The sequence below is a fragment of the Hetaerina americana genome, unplaced genomic scaffold, assembly GCF_022747635.1.
Source record: "Hetaerina americana unplaced genomic scaffold, ioHetAmer1.1.p SCAF_62, whole genome shotgun sequence".
Taxonomy (NCBI): Eukaryota; Metazoa; Arthropoda; class Insecta; order Odonata; family Calopterygidae; genus Hetaerina; species Hetaerina americana.
In genome coordinates this window covers 1,444,377-1,467,163 of record NW_027287228.1, presented here as the reverse complement: position 1 = coordinate 1,467,163, position 22,787 = coordinate 1,444,377, and the positions used below count along the sequence as shown (strand labels likewise).

At 38.5% G+C, this 22,787-nt stretch overlaps 2 protein-coding genes across 3 annotated transcripts in view; one reads left to right on the top strand and one right to left on the bottom strand.

The window, feature by feature from the left end:
- Positions 1-5,949, top strand: part of LOC139695700 (spatacsin) — a 65,626-nt gene extending 59,677 nt beyond the window's left edge. For both annotated transcript variants that reach the window (XM_071594481.1, XM_071594482.1), the window contains 4 exons: positions 411-725; positions 1,686-1,840; positions 2,183-2,344; positions 2,917-5,949. In XM_071594481.1, coding sequence (XP_071450582.1) covers positions 411-725; positions 1,686-1,840; positions 2,183-2,344; positions 2,917-3,127 — 843 coding nt within the window. In that variant the 3' untranslated portion in view covers positions 3,128-5,949. The remainder of the gene's footprint in view (positions 1-410; positions 726-1,685; positions 1,841-2,182; positions 2,345-2,916) is intronic.
- Positions 5,950-9,539: 3,590 nt separating this feature from the next.
- On the bottom strand, positions 9,540-10,635 carry LOC139695711 (cyclin-dependent kinases regulatory subunit-like). Its single transcript, XM_071594497.1, has 3 exons — positions 10,513-10,635; positions 9,810-9,937; positions 9,540-9,728 (listed from the first exon to the last, which is right to left on the bottom strand). The coding sequence occupies exons 1-3, from the start codon at positions 10,569-10,571 to the stop codon at positions 9,646-9,648; spliced, it is 270 nt and encodes an 89-aa protein (XP_071450598.1). The 5' UTR covers positions 10,572-10,635; the 3' UTR covers positions 9,540-9,645.
- Positions 10,636-22,787: the final 12,152 nt, after the last annotated feature.

Sequence of the window (22,787 nt, the reverse complement as noted above, 5' to 3'; positions counted from 1 at the left end):
TCCACTTGTGTATGGGGATCGGGGTGGTGCGGTGGCTAACGTACTGGCTTCCCACGGAGAGGGGCCCGGGTTCAAATCCTTGAGCAGATATTTTTCAGTGGCGTCCCGATCCGTACTTGAGGTGCTTTGTGGAGAGCACTTTGAGTGAGTACACTGTCTGACGGGGTGTTAAACTGCACACCGCTAGGGGCCTCTCTTTAAGAGCAGGCGAATGCAGCTATGCTACGTTTCTCTCCCCACCCTTCGTCCTTTCCTGTCCATCCCTAACAGCAAAAATTACCTCGGCTGTCGGTCACCTCCCCTCAAAACTACACCATTTGTTTATCAATTTATGAGGTGTCATTGGAACCAAAATTTAAAAATAGTTGGTTTTTAATCATATCATACAATTCTTTTAATAAACTTTTCAGGTCCCTGGACTGAAAGTAGCCCTTCTGGACTTCCTTCGTCGCCACTGCCCTGGAGATAAAGAGTACTTGTGGTTGGTGGTGTTGCATTTCCGTCTTCACTCGGAGACGGCTGAATTGTGGCTTTCCGAGGCCGAGACTCTCATAAACAGCATTGGGCCCAGCAATCAGAAGAACGATATTCCTCCGCAGGGAGTATCCCCTCCCGATCGAAACTCACAAGTGAAATTACCTCGCATTCAGATCTCAGATAAAATCATGGCAGATTTGAAACTTGCCATCCAAAATTACACACATGCAGCGGAGTTTTACTTACAGGTGAGCACCCCCTCTGCAATTTGGGGTACTGTTATTCTCCATTAAGGTTGGTTTGCTTGGCAAGGGTGGAGGTCACCCCAGATTAAGACCTGGGTTGTGATCATGGATCTCCAAAATGTGCTCACGTCACCATAACTTGCCTGAATGAAATGCACAACGAATATCCCATCTTTTTAAAAGCATGAGGCAGTTTCCTGTTGTTTCTCTAATTACTGGAACTGTCTCAATAGATCTTCATCTTACGTTGCTTAAAGTATTGATGGGGTATGGCATTGTGTTGTTTGACCATCAGCCGTTAGGGTGCTTGGTGATTGTCATCGGCATCAGTATGACTTCATCAGTCTCTCAAATTCATCCTCAAAGACCTATTCCCCATCCTCAAAAATCACAACACTTCCTCCAACCTTCTTCCCAAATGCCCCTCTGTCACCTTCAAACGTCCCGCCAACCTAGCAGATATCCTCAAATCCACCAGGCCACTCTCAAAATCCCCTCACACCCCCAGAGCCATACCCACTCCATGTCATCGAGCAAGATGCAAAACCTGCCCTATTTTCACCACTCCACCCCACTCCATCCCACCATTCAACTCTCTCCCGCCCTTCCCCCACTCCTCTTGCACTTTCAAGAATGTTGTGTATCTTCTGGCCTGTAAACTCTGCCCAGCCTTTTACATAGGCCAATGTTCCACACCACTGAACATTAGGATTAATAACCACCGCACCTCGTGCAATCCCTCCTCCCCATCCCTAAACATGCTTCCCATCATAATACCACTTTCAACCAGTGTTACAGTGTTTCGCCTAGACTGGGATCCCAGTCAAGGCGAATGATTTTTAAACTCTGAAATAATTGCATTGAAATGCACATTAGCGGATGACTCCGTTAAAAGTTACTGTTGCGGCATCTCCCGCAATTTCTTTGGAAATTCTCATATCATGTCGTGTTTCTGTCCACAAGGCAAATCAACCAATTGCTGCTTCCAAATGCGCCCACAAAGCAGAGTTGGCTGCTCTTCAGATATACATGTTAGATTCAAGCGAGGATGGCAGTGCCAGCTGTATACTGCATTTGGAGCCACTTCAAATAGCGGCACTGGTGACTAACGTTTTAAGGTCAGTGCATCAATGGGGCACAACTTAATACTGTGAAAATGTGAATCAATTGTATATTTTATCAATATTTAATCAATTGAAAAGCTGGGGAATATTTTTCAAGTGCACAAAAACTCCAAAAGCATCCTTTAAAAAATTATTCAATGTGAAACAATACATAAATTAATGAAGAATTTGCATACAAAATACAGAATTAAATAACAGGATCCAGAATGGCTTTCAGAAATCACTCGATTGCCCTCTCTCAACCACGATAGCACGTTCGAAATGAATGACAGAATTCCTCCAATACATCTCTTGTATTCAGAGTGCAATAAATGTTTCTTTTCCCTTGTGTTTTAGTTTTCCCCATGCCTGGATACTTGTTAGAGCATATGAAGTGCTTGGAAATTGGGCCGCAGCTATTTATGTTCAGTACGTTCAAGGTGGAGACAGCACCTACTTGTCCAATTTCATGCGATGCAGAGCTGTTACGCCTACTCTGGTCGAAGATATTGCACGAAGGTTCGTGTAACAGCGTAATGAGCGAGTCTGGGGCCAAGGATGCGTGTGGTTCCGTATATGAGACAAATGTTGACAAATTTCAAAGTTTGATATTTTTTTAATATAGTGCATTATTCTGTTTCAACTCCTGGGGGTGCAATTGGAGAAAATTGAAAAAAATTGAAGAAACAAATCATGCATGACCAAATAAAGCAATTATTGGTGTCGAGAAACAATTTGGATGAAATGCCTGGACTGAAATGACTGTTCGGAAATTTAAATTTGTCTTAAATTCAGGGCAGTACTGTATTGATTTCATTTAATGCTATTGTAATTTGAGGCAGCTGAATTGGCACTAATGTGGTCCATGATATCCGCCCTAATGATTACAAAAAAAATAGAAATGATGGCTGATGATACATTTTCTGCATACATGTGGGTCAATTTTCTCCCCGGCATTTCTGCTTCTTTTTATATGCAAATAATGTGCTCTTTGTTTGTGTTTAGTATTGGTGTTCTTTTAAAAAAAATGTTTCCTTAGCTGTTGGAGTAAGGTATTCATTAAGATACTGAAATCCCTTCTATATCCTCAGGTTTCTTTTGGATGACGGCAGTGCGAATCCAGAAATGAGTCAAAGAATGGCCAACTTGTTAACGGAAATGAATGACATAGAGGTGTGCTATCGTTTATCTTCACGCCTTGGCTTACGGGGACTGACTGGACAGTTGCTAACGTCCCCCCATTTACCATACTTGCGAGATGTCGTCTGGGTGGGTGGGACAACTTCCCAAAGCACAAGATGATTGCATTTACTTGAAGAAATGTACTGTTATTTTTCACCATTGAAGCCTCACGAGCTTTGGTGGATCTCTTCTCTCTGCTCCAATCATTTACTTGCCTGTTATTTTCTTCAGCTGACTTTAAACATATTCATTTCCATGGATCTGACTTAAAACACAGACCTATAATGAAAGAGGGTATGAAATAACCGTAAATCACGAGGAAGCAAGCACCTAAGATGCCATCATTTGAGTCCTCATTCGTAGGAAGGGTTATCCTTACACCAGTGATTTGGTATTTAGAAAGTACCGAATTCGACTTCAACGACCGAGTTACCATTCATATTGGCCGACAATGTTGAAATATTATTTATGAAAGCTTTTTACGTGAGCCCTTTGATTGAGGAATCATAGGTAAGCCTTAATGCAATTGGGTCTCTGCAATGCAACAGTGCCTTGAATGATCTTCTGTCTGAAGACTGATGTAAATATACATAGTGGAATATTTTTGTTTCATAACAGTGAGAATCGGCTCTCATTTAAGGTACTGGGTAGTTTTTTTTTTAAAGATTACAAGACTGTAAAACAAAGGGAATCAGACTGATTAAGATTGAATCTGACTGATTAAAGCAATTAAAAACGTTCATATTTTGTAATAGAGATCTGTTTGCTTTTTTAACTGTTTATAAATGCATTGACTGTAAATAGTAGGGAATTGGAATCTGACCGATTTCAGCAATTAAATGTTTATATTTTGAAATAGAGAGCTGTGAGCTTCTATAACTGCATTGATTCATTGAGTTTTAGATTATGTGTGAAGGAATGGTTGAGGCGAATGATTTTTACGCTCTGAAATTGTTGCATGAAATGAAGAGAGTTTAGGAAATGCAATTTTAATCTCCAGCTTGGTAAATCGTGGATATTTCATTTAGAAAGGAATACTGAATAAATCCTTCACACAAAGTGACTTTCCTCAATGTCTAGATGGCAATCCATTGTATGAAATTCACTACAACACAGAATATCTTCTAGATAAGTTAGGTATACTGTAAGAGTCTCAAAAAATACACTCTCTCACAAATAAATTCTCTGTGCAGACCTTATAAAACAGTCTGCAGGTTGAACCAATTCCTGGAGCATTTTCTTAAGACATTTTGTGTGACCGGAATTTTTAAGATGTGCAGTTTCTTTCCTCTCTCTAGATTCTTCTTTGTATGCTTTTGGTTATTCTTAATGGTGGTCAGGTTTACCTGAGAATCTTTTCGATTGGTAAAATTGACTCATGTTAGCCTGCCAAACATCAACAGTCTGTGTGTGTGTGTTCAATGTATTATACATGTGCGCTTGTGAAAATCCTTGCGGTGGGGATGTTTTGCGATAGAATCTCCTTGATACGTGTATAAGATTTGCAAGAAAGGTGATCGCTTTTTATCTGCAATCTTGTTTGAATCTTTTTCAAAAATTTCCTCCAGAGTGAATGTGGACGGTTGTTATGGTTTTGTGGATTTTGATAAATATTTTTAAGCATGAGATTTAATCAATTGGTAAATTCCATTAGTTTCATCTTGTAAAAGTTAAATCATGCAAGATTCATGTCCAAGGATGTGTTTTGTATTATCTTTTATGGTTTACATACTTTCACAAGGTATGTAGACCTAAATATAGGTACCCAATTACGATAATTAAGAATTAGTTATCTCCCATTTTCCTTTCTGCCCATCTGAGAATTTTGGACAAATCAAAGATTCATCAACATTGTGTATTTATCATTCTGCATGGGGTGGTCATTACTGAAATCATTGGAATAAGGAGAAAAATAAAGAATAGGGCTGGGAATTTTGAGCTGCGTGAAAATAACTAGTTTTGGTGGACTGAGCTATTCCCTGGGTTATATCTGCTTTTGTGAACATATACAATGCCATCCAAAACTGTGGAATTAGAAATATGACGAGGGTTAAGTACTTTTCTGGTGGTCTTAAATACACTTAAAGAGTATGTCATCATGACTTTGGCTTTGATGAGGCTAGGTAACTTCGAAATGATGAATTCAAACAAAAACAAATGACTATTTTGCATGCCCAGATCATTAAATTTTATTTTACACCAGTAGAACGCATTTGTATTCATGGTAATTTTAACTGTGTTTATAAAAATATTTAATCAAAATCAAATGCCAAAGTTAAACTTGCACCTCAATAACTATAACATTATGTAGAGCTTAATTTTTGTAAAAAATAAGATATAATTTGGGGAATTTGACCTACAATTATCTTGCCCGAATTGGCTCAATATAATTGTACAAGGAACAGACTGACTCATAGACTTTGATGTAGATACTCTGCATGAGGTTTGCATTTTGAAAATTAGGATCAGAGTGCCTTATTTTAGAGGAACTTCTGCTAAATTGTCATTATTTTTTTAATATCAAGATATGTTTGGACGGGGTAATGATAACTTCCCACATAAGCCCAATTTTCACAGTTGGAGTTCCTTCTAGCCACATAATTACTCCAAGGTCAAAATAATCATTTGGGTTTTAATTAATTGCAACTATTTAGTTTATTGTAATTATCACTTTTGACTTTCATCATTCGACAGCTGAGCCAAACAGGAATAAGCACCAGACATTCACATGACCTCCTACGATACATCTCCACTATTGGCTCTTTACGACATTTAGAACAAAAACTTAGTTAAGCCAGAACCATGGTGATGAACATGTCTAATTACTGGTAAGGGAAGGTGAGGGGAATGAGTTATGTATTTTGACACGATTGTTCAAGATTATCTGTGATTATCACAATTTTTTTTGACCAAATGTGTGGTCCTGAAATTTTGGTGTGCAATATGCCTTGTAATATTTGTTTAAATATGTATATATAAATATATCTTCAATTCACTGCGTCCTTCATTAAACTCCCGATTCACTAAGAGCGATGTCATCCGTGTCGCAAAAGAAATAATATTTCCAAGTGTCCCTCGGTTCTGCAATCGAACGGGTGGATATCTCACACAGTAATGATAACTACCATCAATTTTCAAAACTGTGATGAACACTTAATAATGATAACTTCATTGTTCTGTTGGTCGAGTACATGACATAGACTATGGTCAGCAGGGTAAGAAAAAGAAGTAAAATAGTAGTAACACACAAACGTGTTACTGCCCAGAACAAATCACACAAAAACATCATTCTAATTACAATTTGTCAGCTAAGGCTTCATCAATGCTGTAATAACCCTTGAGGAGTAACAACTTCTTAACTACCATAGTAAAGGCAGTCGCAGAGGACTTATTTTTTGTGTTCATTGGCAGTTAATTATGCATAAGTGAGAGGCAGCATGACGCAGGCCTTTCTTCGATATAGTGAGCGGTTGATATTTCAGGTGCACATTCTCCCTCCCACGCGTCAAGCGATCATGCACGGAGGCATTTGGTGAAACCAAACATCGATTCTTTCTTACAAGTAAAGAGCAATGAAGGATGTACGTGCACGGCAGGGTCATCAAGTTCAGTTCCTTAAATAGTGGCCTTCCTGGGGTCCTCACAGGAGCATTCACAGTTGCTTCGACAAACATTTTTTGCATGGAAAATGCCTTCGTTGCTGTACCAGAGCTCCCCCTGAAGACAACTCCATAGGTTTAGTTGGAATGAATTTTGGCGTTTTATACCAGTTTCAAAATCTCGAGTGAGATAGTGGGGGCAGGTTTCCTGATCATGTATGTAATCAAGTTCGTATTGTTTAAGAGGTTCTACATGTTTTTTACTGAGGGAGGAGTCTAAAAATTAGCACTGACAATTTAGACTTCTTACCCTAGCACCCATATCAAGCAGCTCTGGTCGAAATTGGACATTTCTGTGACCTTGTTTGGAAGTAATGGTTTTTGAAGGGAAGGCATGATTATAGATCATTACTAACTTGCTTAGGAAATTATTAATTTTAGCATCAATATCAAATCTGTTGCTAAGGTTTCTTCACAAATATTCTGGGTGGCACGTCAAGAATACCTCAACGTTTGCAGGATTATAAAATTGTTCGCCGACAAGTAGGCTCACTAGAGCCAAGGATATCAAACTTCAGCCCAACGTCGAGATCAAAGTGGACCGAGAGTTGATGAGAGTTTCTCACATCCACTGATAAGTTGGATGCAACCAAGTCGATGAGGGTAGATGAGTTTGAGGATAATCTCGCAGGGTCCTTATTGACCACTGATAAGCCAAAGGAATGAAATAGCCCAACTGATTCACCACACTGTGCAGAAGTATGAAACAAATCAACGTTGGAATCACCTAAAATTATTAGGTTGTCGATTTTACCATTGAAGATAATCTGAATAGCATCACTAAGGTAATTTTTAAAAGTACTGAAACGCACTGAGCGATCTATAGGCAACCAGTATACCTAAGTGAGTTTTTGTCAACCATAGTCTCACAGCAGCACACTCTTGTTTCATTTCAATACTATTGCTAATTTTAACGAGTGAAATGGTGACAGAGGACTTACAATAAATGGCAACACCACCACCTCTATTGTCAGTCCTGCAAAATGAAGTAACTAAGTTCACGTCATTAATGGCCTCGCGCTTCATTTCTTGCTACATCAGCCAGTGCTCAGTCAATACAAGAATATCACTCTTCTTTTCTGGCAGAAAGACCTCACGCTCAGCTATCCTATTTCCAACAGATAGTAGATTTAAGTATAAAAATCTGAGCAAGTGGTAATCCTTACCTAATAATCTTCACCTAGATTTAAAACTGGTATTATAGGAGTCTTGTTTGCACATTTTTGCGGAATGGGCTATCCTTGTTGGTGTTTGGGATGAATTTGCTTGTTGCGGTAGGGTTGAATTCGTTCGCATCCACAGAATTCAGCTTTTTTGAAGTGAAGAATTTCCCCACTGAGACATCCACTGGCCAGATTTTACCGTTAAAAGGTTTGTCACGTAGAGTAAGGGGCGGACTAAACTTGAAAGAGCAATATTTCCCACCTGCACTTATGTTATCGCAGGCAAAGCCACCTTCAGGGAATTTCTTGGTTCCTTGGTACTTGATGATATCCTCAGAGATTGTGTCACAATTAACACGCCCCACACACAGGACACGATGAGGTGCACCGCAGAATTTAGATGATGGGCTTGACTGCTGAGTTACAGCCCAACAGCACTACTTCAACTTAATTTAAACTAAAAGACAATTAACGATTATCACAATATTGCTTGAGCATTGAAAATAGTTACTCTACGTGAATCCAAGGCGAAACTCCTGCAAATGAATGATTATATTCATTCACATGCAAACATCCAACTCTGATGACCAACCTCATAAAAATATTTGATCAGAACATTATTAAGTTTTAAGGCTGATGTTTACTAGGAGCTGATGCTTAACATTTAACAGCATAGGATATACCCATAAGGTATCTCTCACCCATTCCATAGCACTGTCCAGAATAACTCAACTACTCATTGTTTCTAATTTGTCAAGACAAAAAAGGTGTCAATCTTTAATATTGTGTGACAAGGTGGACAGCCAATTAGAATTCAGTCAGCGCGTCTTCACGTAGGTTTGGTGTGTTTAAGAATGGTTACGGTGTCCCTTACACATTCTATGTAATGCTTCCAAATCTGAAAAGATGCTAAGTCCATTACCATTAACAAGATATATTCTGCTATTATAGAGTTTGTTCATATTTTTGTACGTGTTCAGGAAAAGAATTACCGACTAGATTTTACGAATTTCAGTTCATAATAATTTATTTACTTTTTGGGCAACTTAAAACTATAAAAATGGGTAAGTAAGCTATTTCGTTAACCTACTATTAACATGTGCTAAGTCTCATTGAAAGAAGACAGCATCTGTGGTGAAAGCATGGGGGAAGGAAATGTACTCCTTTCCACAACTACAACCAAACCAAGAACTAAAAAAAGGTTTCGTATAACTATCTATTAATGCCAATCAACTACGGGGAATACCGCGACGGTAGCTTTTAGCGGAGCCATCCGCTATATGTGCATTAAAATTCAACAATTTCAGTATAAAAATCATTCACCTTGAGCGGGATTTGAACCCGGAACCTCGATGTTTGGCCAAGTGCTTTAGCCAGTCAAGCTATCCCCTTACTCTCCGAGCTTTTGGCAACTTCCAATTTACATATTCAGAGTGCATACCGAGAGTTAAGAAAGATAAGGCCCAAGAACGCAAACACCAGTGGCATTATTTCGATACATTTACATAACTGCATCAACAAAGTTTAATGCAAATGACACCTTTTTATACTTACTTACATACTGTAATATGGAAGTTCACTAAACCGTTGAAGCGATCAAGGGAAGCAAGATTGGAGCATAATGAAGAAACATCATTCGCAAACCTTGGCTACCAGTAGTTTTGCTGAGAAGGAAATGTTCCCATAAATGAAAATTTCAGATTGGAAATTTTCAATCCTGTCCTAAGACATTTTATTTATCAAATGTTACACTAAACTTGCTTCATTGTTTTCCATAAAAATTTATCAGAAAGTAGAAATATATAACAATTATTTATCAACATTGTACTGTTTGCCGAGATTCATTCTGCAAGGTCGGTAGATCTGTTCGCCTCCGGCGAAACAGTAAAACATGAGGTTCTGCCAAAAAAAGAGACTCCATTAGTTGCTGAAAAACTGCAATAGACATACTCTTACTGTCGTGAATAAAATAATAATTACCAGGTGTGTGCATCATATAATGTACCCATCCTGGACTTTGTTGTACACCAAGATTACGCCATTCTGTCTCGGTCATGAGGTGTGATTTCGGGACATGTCGCGCAATGTCTGCAGGGAGGATTACATGCCTTTAAATGAAATTATTATCATTAGAATATTGTTCATGGCGCATCGATGAGTTTAATTTTTAAATGTAGGGTAACAAATAGGCAACAAATTTGTAAGAGCCTTAACTGAAATGAGTTTTTCTTGACCACTACATTCGAGGAAGCCTGGATTTGAATAAAATTGGATGGATCACGACTAACTATTGAAAATTTAGGCAATAATTAATTATTAACGCATGAAAATCCATATCGTGTAAGCACATGGAATCGGAGGTCGTAGTCCCAACGTCAAACTATTAAAACGAATTATTATTATAAGACTACAGTAAACCTAACTACAATCGATGTCCAATTACTTAACTACAAGCTAGGGCTTCCGTCGAGTTAGTAGCACACTATCAAGGAAACGTCAGTACGAATACGCATCAAACAACCAAGTATCAAACAAGAAATTTAAGATTTAATTTGTTTCTGGACTGGTAATCTTCCACAAAATTGACATTTTTAATTGTATTCGGCAGGTTTAGCAACGCAAATAACTCAGTGCATTTGGGTTAACAAGAAATTTGCTAATCAAATTATAGAATTATAATTACCTGTATTCATAGAGATCGTCTTGATACTTATCGGAATAAAATATTTCATCCACTGGCATTTTTCTTCCATTCAAATATTCCGTAAACTCGTATCTCACAATAACTTCTCAGTTTCGCGGTTATTTAACGAAACAAATGAAATCTGTTAAACAAAACAAACGACAATCAGCTCCGCAATATTCGAAGCGGGCGATATGGTATGATATGAGACCCCACACATTTAAACTAATATGTTAATAACATTTATTCCTAAAAATATTTCGCTAAATTATTCCTTTGAGTAGATATGTTGATATTCTCGATTTTTGATTGTTGCTTGTGATGCATTGATGGATAGTGAGGAGTAAAACATGAAGGTTATATTCTAGATAATCTTGATTTAGTCTTGACCATAGTGAAACAAATTAGGATATTAAGAGGTATGAATGGCTGTTTTTTGACTGAACGGACGCCTCTGAGAAAGTGATAAGGCCTTATGGTGATCCAAGAGTGAATGATAATAGTGAAAATTTTATAGATTGAAAAAGTTTTTATCAAATATCTGGTTTAACCATAAATCTATTCTTACGTATATGCGCCAAAAGGGTGAGTATAATAGTATAATTGAATTACGTCTTTATATAATGTGAGATTGAGAGCATTGGAATAGCACATAATGGCGAAGGGCGGCGATGATCACGGAACAGGTCACCTTTTGACAGTTTCAAAAGTAGATCAGGGAAAAATGTGGCAAGGAATGTGGAAGTTCAAAAGCTAAAGAGTGGAAAAGTTGCAAGATAAAAAATGTAAGAATGTGGTATGAATGCTTGCTTCATTATATTTGTAGAACTTGAATTAGGCGAAATGTAGCAAAAATATGTACAAGGAAGAAGTATAAGACAGGATGATTTCAACTAAAGGTAAGGAAGATAAGAAGATGGTGTATGATACATACGAAGAGAAAAAGAATGAATGCCTTCTTGTTGTAACCAAGAGTGTGGCAACATAACTTTCTTTTTTAAAAGCGTTAAGCGTCTGAAAAAAGTAAGTTATGTCGTTGCACCCTGTATAAGACCTATATTGACTATTGCTCTGTATTAATTGCCAAAATACATTTCCCAAGTCCTATCGACTTAGGCTAAGAAAAGTGATGGGAATGGGGATTAGGGTAAGCATTGGTTGAATGCATCACATCTTTACGAACTTAATCACTTATTACTCATGCATACTTGAATGAACAACTTATTCACCTTTGTGTATTAAGACAGACCAATCCCATATACCAAATTGCCTTCTGGAAGGGAACAAAATAAATTGATCTGAGAAGCATGCATCGTAGGCACATGGGTATAATTCGTTGTCTCAGGCGTGACTTCATGGAATCGACTTAACATAATGAAAGGAGAAACTTTGTAATTCCACATAGAGATCTATGTGGAATTACAAAGTTTCTCCTTTCATTACATGGGTATAACGCTAATCTGGCATGATAAATGAAGTGGACATGTGCACTTGGCCAATGACCTTGCACCATATGCCTACCACAGGGACACTAGAACTGACTCACTGATACCACTGAAAAGAGTCCTCAATTTTCACTTTAAGTATTTGTGCCTTACCTCATATTATGGTAAGTAAGTAAGTAATTTTATTTGCCCAGCAGATTTGTACAATTGTAAAAAACAAGCACAGATATAGGACACGTCAATGTTATATAAAGAAATGATAAATACTAAGTACATGTTTAAATACAAAGAAACTCATGGGACAAGAAGTTCATTAATAGAATAAAACATTTTACAGAGTAAATATTTCTGAAGGTTGAGCTTAAATATAGGCAGCTTATGTTGTGCTTTCAGTTCTTTAGGAAGTTTATTAAAAATCCTGAGGCCCATATGTTTAGGTCCATGGGCGGTGGTACAGGTTCTGACAAAGTTTTGGTGGAGGTCAGCAGAATGCCTTGTGTTATAATTGTGAACGTTGGCATTGGAAAGATAACTAGAGAAGTTGCTTTTGACATACAAAGATGCGCAATACATATACACGCAGGGAATGGGTAAAATTTTCAATTTTTTAAAGAGGGGACGACAGGATGCTGCATGAGTAGCAAGGCAAATAAGTCGGATGATCCGTTTTTGAATTTTAAATATAATATTTGCATTAGGTGTAGGGCCCCATAAAAGAATACTATAAACAACATGAGAGTCAAATTCACTAAAATAAAGAGACAATAAGACCTCAGTATTGACGGTATGCCTAATGAATCTGATAAGATGACAGAGTGAACTCAACTTACGAAGTTTGAGAATATGGTCATCCCAAGACAGACGACTGTCAATAGAGATGCCTAGAAAACATGATTTACTTTTTTGTACAATAAGTTCGTTATCAATATTTACAGTTATGCAAGCAGCTGATTTATTCTTATTAGCAAAGTAAATTAAAGAAGATTTACTAACATTGAGGAGGAGGGAATTGAGGAGACACCACTCATGTAACAGCTGGGTAACGGAAACAGAGGTTAATATTAGTGTGTCTACAGAGGAGGCAGACACGAGGACATTTGTGTCATCAGCATAGACGACAGGCAGCACGCCTGGTACAGAGTTCAGTAATGTTGGTAGATCATTTACGTACATAAGGAACAAGATTGGGCCCAGGACAGATCCCTGGGGTACACCACATAGAACACTTTTTACTGGAGAAAGGAACTCTCTTCCTTGTTTACTTAAGGCTACACATTGTTTTCTGTCCAGGAGATAGGATCTAACCCAGTCTAGGGAAGTCCCTCTTATTCCCAGGCATTCAATTTTTCGAAGTAAGAGGTTGTGATTGACAGCATCAAACGCCTTCGAAAAATCGAAAAATAAGGCAAGAGATTCAGATCTATTGTCAAGATCAGAAGTTATTTTGTTAACTGCTTGATATATAGCTGTGGATGTAGACCTGAGTTTCCTGAAACCATGTTGGTTGGGAGAAAGTAAGTTATGGGATTCCAGAAATAATATTAAGCGATTGTAAAAAATTAATTCAAATATTTTACCGAATTGGTTGAGCAATGAAATGGGCCGATAAGAATTCATATCGTCTTTAGGTCCTTTGCCCTTGTAAAGGGGCAAGACTTTCGCTACTTTCAAGGTGGCAGGGAATTTCCCTACCTTTAGAGATTTGTTAATTAAAAATAATAATGGATGCTTAATTGCCTCGTAAGATTTCTTAAAAATAGTGGCTGGTATTCCATCAAGACCTGCAGAGTATTTATTACTAATTTTGGACATTGCCTTAGTTAATTCATGTTCCGAACAGGGATATAAGAATAGCGAGTTACAAGAGTTGGAAATAAGGGGATATTTGCCACTGTTACACTGATTTGTAGGAGTTATCTGAGATAGGTAATGTTCATTGAGGGAGGATGCCATCTGTATAGTATTTTGATTGAGCTTTCCAGAAGTATTACGAAGTACAATATCAGAGTTGACATTTGAGATAGATTTGGATTCATTAATTATTTTCCAGGCTTCCCTAGATTTGTTAGAGGCATTAGTAATTCGAGAATTGTTATATGATCGTTTGGCATTGTAAAGAATAGTCCTGTATTCCTTTTTCATAGTGGAGTATTTGTGTTGACTGAAGGAGTCAGTTTTATTTCTAAAATATGCTGCTAAATCTTTCATGTACCTTGCAAGATTACGAATTTCATCGGTAACCCAGGGTTTCTTATTATGATATAAAACTGAGGTTTTGAACCTAATTGGCCCAATGGGAAAACAAAAATTGAAGTATTCAAGGTAAGTAGAATAGAATTAAAGAAAGTTGTCGTCAAAACAGTAATCGCTGTAAACATTCGACCAGTCATGGGAGCTTAGCCGCTCAAAGAAGTTAGAAATATTCTCATCGGAAAATTTTCTTCTGAAAATGGTCTTGCTGTTACTATTATCACTGAAGGTGAAAGTGGCTAGAAGAGGAAAATGGTCAGAAATATGAGACTCGATTGTTACGGTTTCAGATAACTCTGCACTGGAATTTGTAAGAACTACATCTAGAAGAGTAGAAGTAGTTCTGCAAACTCTAGTGGCTACCATATTAGTAACAGAAAGGCCAAAGGAAGACAGAATGTCAAACAGATCATATTTAGCTTTAGAGCTTTCTAGTAGGCTGCAGTTGAAGTCGCCAGTTATAATCAGCAACGGGTTAGGAATAGACTTATGGATTAATTCCAACAATGTATAAAATTTAGAAAGGAACACGTCAAAATCACTGGCTGGAGAATGATAAATCGTAACAATTATATAATCACGGTTGTTTCCTTTGATACGAGACAGACTGGACTCGAACAGGTGATCTTCATTAAGGGGATTGGAGAACTGGATAAGTGGCACTGAGGAATATGTCAGTCTCGCAGACACTAGGATTAATACACCACCATTTTTACTTGTTGCTCGGCAAAAAGCATCGGCGAGAACGTAACCAGTAAGTCGGAACAAAAGCAGTTCCCCCTTCTGAAGCCAGTGCTCATTTACACAAATCACATCAGGGTTATGTTCACTCGTAAATACTTCAAGGTCAATCAGTTTATTGCGCAAACACTGAATGTTAATATGGAGAATCTTTAATTGCGTAGTTGGTGCGTAAGGTCAGCAGTGGGTGAAATTTACACAGTATTGTACAAGGGTAATCCCAGAAGTACCCGACTCAACAAAGAAAACAAATAAAACTTTGGAAAAAATTTATTTATTTTTCAACATAATCTCCTTTCAGCTCTATACACTTTTCCCAGCAATGTTCAATAAGTTAAATGCCCTTTTTATAATAATAACTGTCTTGCTCCTCAAAATAGCCATTAACTAAAGCCGACATCACTCCTTCACGATTGGGAAATCTTTGACTTCCGAGCCATTTTTCCAAGTTTGCGAACAGGAAATAATCTGAGAGGGCTAAATCTGACAAATAGGGTGAGGCATGAGGTAGCAATTCAAACTTAACTTTCATGAATTTTGGCCATTGCAATAACGGATTTGTGAGCTGGTGCATTGTATGGCCTCGTTTAAACTTTGCTACCCAATATTTCACCGTTCTAAACAAAGGAGCAGACTCACCCAGAGGAGAATCCACTTCAGCTTATACATTGGTTGGGCTAAGGCCTTTCAAACAAAAGTATTGCATCCCATAGCGATGACCAATTTTCACTGAAAACGTTCACTATTGATGCCTGCCAAACAAATACTAAACAATGTCTTAAAACTTGAAACATGTGCTTGATAGATTGTGTACTTCCTAATACAGTGATATTTGTCAAACAACTACTGTTATTAATGAAATTAAGAATACAAAGTAACTTTCCACTGTCCTTTATTAGCGTACAAACGGTTTCAACGCTCAAGCGTCATCATCAGGTACAAAATAAATCAGTCGCAGTTCACTTATATACCAATCATGAGGGAGAGGAGGGGTGGGTGAGAGAGGGGGGGAGAGAAGGAGGGGAAAGAAAATAGAGTTGCGATTGGCATTGATGGGGAGGGGGTAGAGGGGTGTTAAGTGTCAGGACAGGTGCTTTGTTGGTTTAGAGTGGGGTTGGGTAGGGTGGGGAGGTTTGTCAGGTCTATCTGTGAGGGAAAGGGGTACTTCCAGGATTGGGGAGACATATTCAAACAATAAATCATTAACCACATGACCCGTTTTTAAGTTCTTTCTGATTTCAAGTTCTTCCCACTTGTCCATCCTCATTCCTTTTTCACTCTTGTGTAACAGTTCTGGGTTGAAATCACTCCAATGGTTTTCTCCCTATAGATGTTTGGCGAAGTGTGATTGTTTGAGGTCACAAGCTCTAAAACAGCATTTATGTTCCTCCGCCCGTGTCTTTAATGACCTCCCCGTTTGACCTAGGGACCCCTTGACCCCTTGACCCACCTTATAGCACCACAGTCCCCACAAGTTAACTTATCAGAAAGAACTTAAAAACGGGTCATGTGGTTCATGATTTATTGTTTGAATACCTCTCCCCAATCCTGGAAGTACCACAGATAGACCAGACAAACCCCCCACCCCACCCAACCCCACTCTAAACCAACGAAGCACCTGTCCTGACACTTAACACCCCTCTACCCCCTCCCCATCAATGCCAATCGCAACTCTATTTTCTTTCCCCTCCTTCTCTCCCCCCTCTCTCACCCACCCCTCCTCTCCCTCATGATTGGTATATAAGTGAACTGCGACTGATTTATTTTGTACCTGATGATGACGCTTGAGCGTTGAAACCGGTTGTACGTGAATAAAGGACAGTGGAAAGTTACTTTGCATTCTTAATTTCATTAAAATGAATTTCCACAAGGTTGAGCCAGGAACAATTGAAACTACTGCTATCTCTAAGTCAGGCCGGGTACTTCTGGGCCTTCCCGTGTTGTGAGCAGCATCTTTCCCTGTCCCATTTGTGGTTTCCCAGAAAGTGCAGGCACTCAAACAATCAAACGACTTGGGTGAAGCCATGGATGCCCTCATACATCACCCCGGATAAATCTGGGTTGTGGAAAGGCTACACCTCATCATAGCTTTTCACAAAATATTTGCCTCAATGCTCCAAGTATCTGAGTTAGGGCTGAGGATAGAAATCTTGGAGGAGGTCTTGGGGGTGGAAATATATATACGATCATGGAGGATGGTAATGAGCTAAGTACTATCGAAAAAAAAGGGAAAGAATCAAGAAAGGTTTATGGAAAGCCACAAAAGACACCATTGGAACCGTTAATGCGAAAAGGACTAGGAAACCATGGATCACGGATGAGATGATTACAAAAATGGATGAGCTGAGAAAATGGAAAAATTTAAATACATAGTTAAGGGTGAAATTGGTGAGCTGTACAGCAAGGTTAAATCTCTAACGGGAAGTAAGAAAGGGAGATCTATGCTAACAGTGAGAGATAAGGCGGGTAAGGTAATAGTTGATGCAGGAAAGATCCAAGAGAGATGGAAGGAATATACAGAAGAACTCTATATTAAGGAACTTAGACCAACAAAGTTAGACATTAAAAAAGAATATGACATAGAGGAAGATAGCTTAGGTTCAGGCATACTGGACGATGAGATAGAAAGGGCATAAAGAGAGATGAAACTGAATAAGGCCGTGGGGGTGGATAACATTCCTGTGGAACTATTGAAAGGTTTAGGAAATGTGGGAGGAAGATGCTCTATGGGTTGATTCATAGTATTTATGAGGAAGGAATTTGGCCGGAAGCCTTTGTGAGATCAGTTTTAGTTCCTATACCGAAAAAGGTAAAGGCTACATCATGTGAGGACTACAGGACGATAAGTTTGATATCCCACGCAGCTAAAGTTGTTCTCAGAATCATAAATAAAAGGATAGAGGGCAGGGCAAATGATTACTTAGGGGATGATCAGTTTGGGTTTAGGAAGGGGAGAGGTACGCGTGATGCCATTGCAGTAATGAGATTATTAATCAAGAGGAATATAGAACACAACCAGGAGGTATTTGCCTGTTCCGTAGATTTTGAAAAAGCATTTGACAGAGTGAATAAGGAAAAAATAGTGAGTATATTTTAGATACTAGGAATAGATTGGAGGGACAGGAGGCTGATCCGCAACCTTTACCTGTGTCAGACTGCTCAGGTGCGAGTGGGAAACTGGGAGTCAAGATGGGCAGTATTAGGAAGAGGTTTAAGGCAGGGTTGCCCATTATTGCCATTGCCGTTCAACCTGTAAGCAGAGGAAATGATTAAGGAGGCATGGGATGAACTGGGGGTAGGAATGCAAGTGGGCGGGGAATTCGTGAAATCAGTTAGGTTTCCTGATGACCAAACTTTAATTTGTCAGTCAGCCAAGGGGTTGCAAGCATGGCTGGGTTAATTGGAAATTCAGTGCAACAGGTATGGGATGAGAATCAGTATTAATAAAACAAAGGTTATGCGATTTTCTAGAAAGAAAAAGGCTAAGCTTAGCATTAAAATAGGAGGGCAAAAACTAGAGCAGGTAGAACAGTTTACGTATCTCGGTAGTGTTTTGGACCAACACGGTCAAAGTAGTTGGGACGTAAGGAGAAGAATTGCGCTAGGCAAAGAGGCTTGAACAAGGAGGAGGGAGTTGATGACAGGGACGTTGAGTAAGGATGTTAAGAAAAGACTCGTAAAAACTTTGATATGGAGTGTAGCTATGTACGGCACGGAAATGTGGTCATTGAAGCAGGAGGATAGACGTAGACTGGAGGCTTTTTAAATGTGGGTGTGGAGAAGAATGGAGAAGGTGAAATGGACAGAGAAGAAAACAAATGAGGAAGTACTTGGTATGGTGGGCAAAGAGAGGGTTTTTGGGAAAAATCCTATGGAGGCAGGAAAAGTGGATGAAGGGGGTATTGACCGGCAGTGGAATGTTGAAGACTGTAATAGAGGGGGATAGGATGCTGGATTTTGTGTTTTGTTTGGAGTCACAAAATATTTAATTGATTGCTGTGTTCATCCAAAAACCCACCTTAACCGGTAGATTACCTAATAATAATAATTATATATATATATATAGATATATATATATATATATATATATATAATATAATCCTTTTCTCTCTTCAAACTCACGACATCATGGTATATGAGGGACTTCTAAACATCATTCATTCTTTTTGCTCCTCCCTTAAAAATTGTTCACGGTCATTTAAAAAAGAGCAGATTACAAAGATGCCTAATCTCTCTAAGCGGAAAAAATATTCTTGCAAAACAGGACTGGAATGGTCACAACCCCTCTCAGTAACATCCCCTTGACACCCAATCTTCATCATCATCGATTGGGAAATATGGCATTAGACAGACATTGAGGGAGGCAACATTTGTGGTCTATCTGCAAACAAGTAGGAGCAATGTGAGAAATGAAGATATGAGACAGATTCTAGTTGAAATGGCTCCTTGAGCTTGACCAATGGAAAGACGGAAAGTGTCATAAAAAAGTGCTCAAGTTATTTTCAAAGATTTAGATAAATCCAGCAGGGAAGTTGCATAGACCTAAAAACTGCTGTAGTTAGCCCCCCAGTAAGAAGTGCAAAAAACCCAATCTGTTATCCAATTGGCTCCTGCAAATTCACAATCCTGCCACAGCTGATTCAAGCATGAGAGTTTCATAATTTCTTTAATGCTATTCCATTCAGAAGGGAAAATTTTTATTCACACGAGATAGTATACTATCAGTGCCCTTGAAACCTAAATACATAATCAAAGATCTCTTTCATGACAAAGGAGACAACAGACCTCCAATGAAAAGGAATATTGTATGAAATTTTGAAGATCAGACTTTAAGAGAACGCCTCGATAGCTTAACTGGCTAAAGCACTCAGTTGGACGCTGAGGGATCTGGGTTTGAATCCCTGTCAAGGCGACCGATTTTTATGTGCAGAATTTGTTGCATCTATTTTGTATCTAAGGAGTCAGCAAACAACTTAAAACTACCATACAACAATATCAGAATGTAAAAATCATTCGCCTTGACGGGGTCCCTGATCAATATGAATTCTTTTTACACTCTAAAATTGTTGCACTGCAATGCATATTTAGGAGATAACTCTGTTAAAAGTTACTTTTGCGATATCTCCCACAGTTTCTTGGAACTTAAGACTATTTTACAAGGCAACAATTTCAGAGTGTAAAAATCATTCGCCTTGACTGGGATTCGAACCCAGATCCCTCAATATTGAGGGATCTGGGTTCAAATCCCAGTCAAGGCGAATGATTTTTTTACACTCTTAAATTGTTGCATTGAAATTCACATTAGCGGATGACTCCGTTAAAAGTCACTGTTGCGGCATCTCCCGCAGTTTCTTTGGACTATTTTACAAGTTTGAAGAAATAAATTTTTGTCAACTCATGTTTAAAGTCCCATCATACTTTTAACATACATAGTGCAGGAATCAGCCATTTGTCTAAAGCGCATCCTTAACCCTCTAAGTGCGGCGGGCCTATATATCGGCTCTTGCGTAGGCTATTGTTTAAATCACTGTAACTTATGGTTTTTTCTTTAATAATTTATGGTTTTTGTCCTATCGATAGGGTGAATTCCATACAATTATATAACACATTTTTAAATTTTTTATTAGCAATTTTAAATGCTTTTCAAAAAGTATAATTCTTACTATAATTTTACGTTCAGTTTTGTACATGTCAGGAAGCTCAGCCTAATTGTCTGCTCGTTTTTTTTACTGAGTGGTCTTTCACTATGAAAAGCCACTGGAAGGCTACTAATCTGTTTTCATCTGTGATATCTTGAATGTGTTATGGTGTTGATATATAACTGCTTATTCAGATTTTGTTGATACGATGGAAATGAGAGCACTGCTTTGTAATCATTTTGGTTTCTCTTGCCGTCCATCCTATCTAATCATTTGCGCCCTGTGTATTTGATTACATTGTCAGCAGTTCTCTGTGAGTTAGAACTTCGTTTTCTTCTACCTTAAGATTGTAAGCACATTGCCGCAGTCTCTTCTCTCTTGGCTGAGGAAGTTCAGTGTGGTTTTTTCCTTGGGAGAGTGAGATTGAATCAAACGTGATTTCAAGCATTTACATATTTTTTCACTTTTCTGTTCATTTTGGTTGATTGAAATGGCAACTAAAAAGACTTCGAAAGATAAGGTAGATGAAGAATTGGTTAACTACTTGTTATCAATCAGTGACTACGATTACTCGGAGGAAGATGAAGAGAGTGAGAATGATGAAGTGAACTCTGACTCTGGTGACTTCGACATTGTGATTCAGAGGAAGAAGCCAAGAGTTATCGAAGAAAGTGATGAAGATGAAAGGAACTGTGTTGTGACCAATGCAATTCCATCACCAGAGTTCCAAGTTATCTCTGAAGGGGGTGACACTTGGAGTACTAACGCCTTCAGTTATGCAGACGTACCGGGGTCCCAAGCATGCGCCATCATCTACTGCTGACCCCAGGCATATTTCCCCCATTTACCCCCATGCTATGGAATCTATTTACACAGGAAACCAACAGGTTTGCAGTACAGTTCCTAGCCGCCCAAGAAACATAGTCACAAAGATCAAGAGTTAGGCAGTGGCGGGAAGTGACAGTGACCGAGATGAAAGCATTCCTTGCAATTTTACCAGAAATGGGAATAACAAAAAGGCCAACCATATTTTCTTACTAGGCGAAAAATTCTCGCACCATACCGTGGTTCAGTAAAATGATGACTAGAGATCGTCTTCAATTACTTCTGAGGTTCTTCCATCTCATAGATAATTCCAAACTTTTCCCACCAGGCAATGAAAAGTATGACCCTTGTGATAAATTTCAGCCCATTGTTGATCATGCTAATCGCCTATTTCGGCATCATTATACACCCCGTGAACACCTTAGCATGGACGAAACATTAGTTGGCACTAAAAGCCATTCACAGTTACCTCAATATCTATCAAATAAACATCACTACAAATGGGGCATAAAATGTTGGATGCTCTGCGATACTGTAGTGAACTACTGCCTGGCCTTCGACTGCTATCGTGGCGCGAAGAATAAGGAAGACTTGCAGGAGCATGGACTAAGTTTTGTGGTTTTAAAAAATCTTTTGACTGTATGTAATTATTAAATGAAAGGGTACCATGCTGTTGTGGACAACTTTTTTTCTAGTGTTGATCTGGCACGTGAGTTGTATAAAAAACAAACGTTTTTGACAGGAACATTGAGAAGGAATAGAAAGAACATCCCCAAAGAATTGAAAGAAATGTTTAGCGTAGGGGAAAGAAAATGTTATAGAAGTGGTGAAATTCTTTTTCTAGGGCAAAGGGAAAAAAATCCCAAAAAAATCCTGTTCTGCTGCTTTCCACAAAAGCTACAGCGCAAAGCACTCATCTAAGTAAGAAGAAGCATGGTAAAATCAAAGAAATGGTGAGGCCACAAATAATAAATTTATATAATAGTTACATGGGAGGGATTGATGCATCTGATATGATGGTGTATTCATACTTGGATGAAAGGCGTACCGTAAAGTATTGGAAGAAAGTTGTCTTTTGTGTAATTGCTCGTATGGTTCTCAATTCCTATATAATATACAAAGAAAATAATCCCATTAGAAAAATGACAAGACTTCAATATACATCATGTACCGTAGAGTCTCTTGAGCAGGAATGGCTCGGAAAGACAGACAGAGAGTGACTCATCTCCTAGTGCACATGGATCAAGAGCTGGACTGCAGCAACTACCGGGGAGAAAAGAAAAAAATTGTGTGGTTTTTGTATTGGAAAACATGGCCAAAAGAGAAAAAGGTCCCGCACATACGTGTGCATAAAGTGCAAAAAAGGTGTGCACAG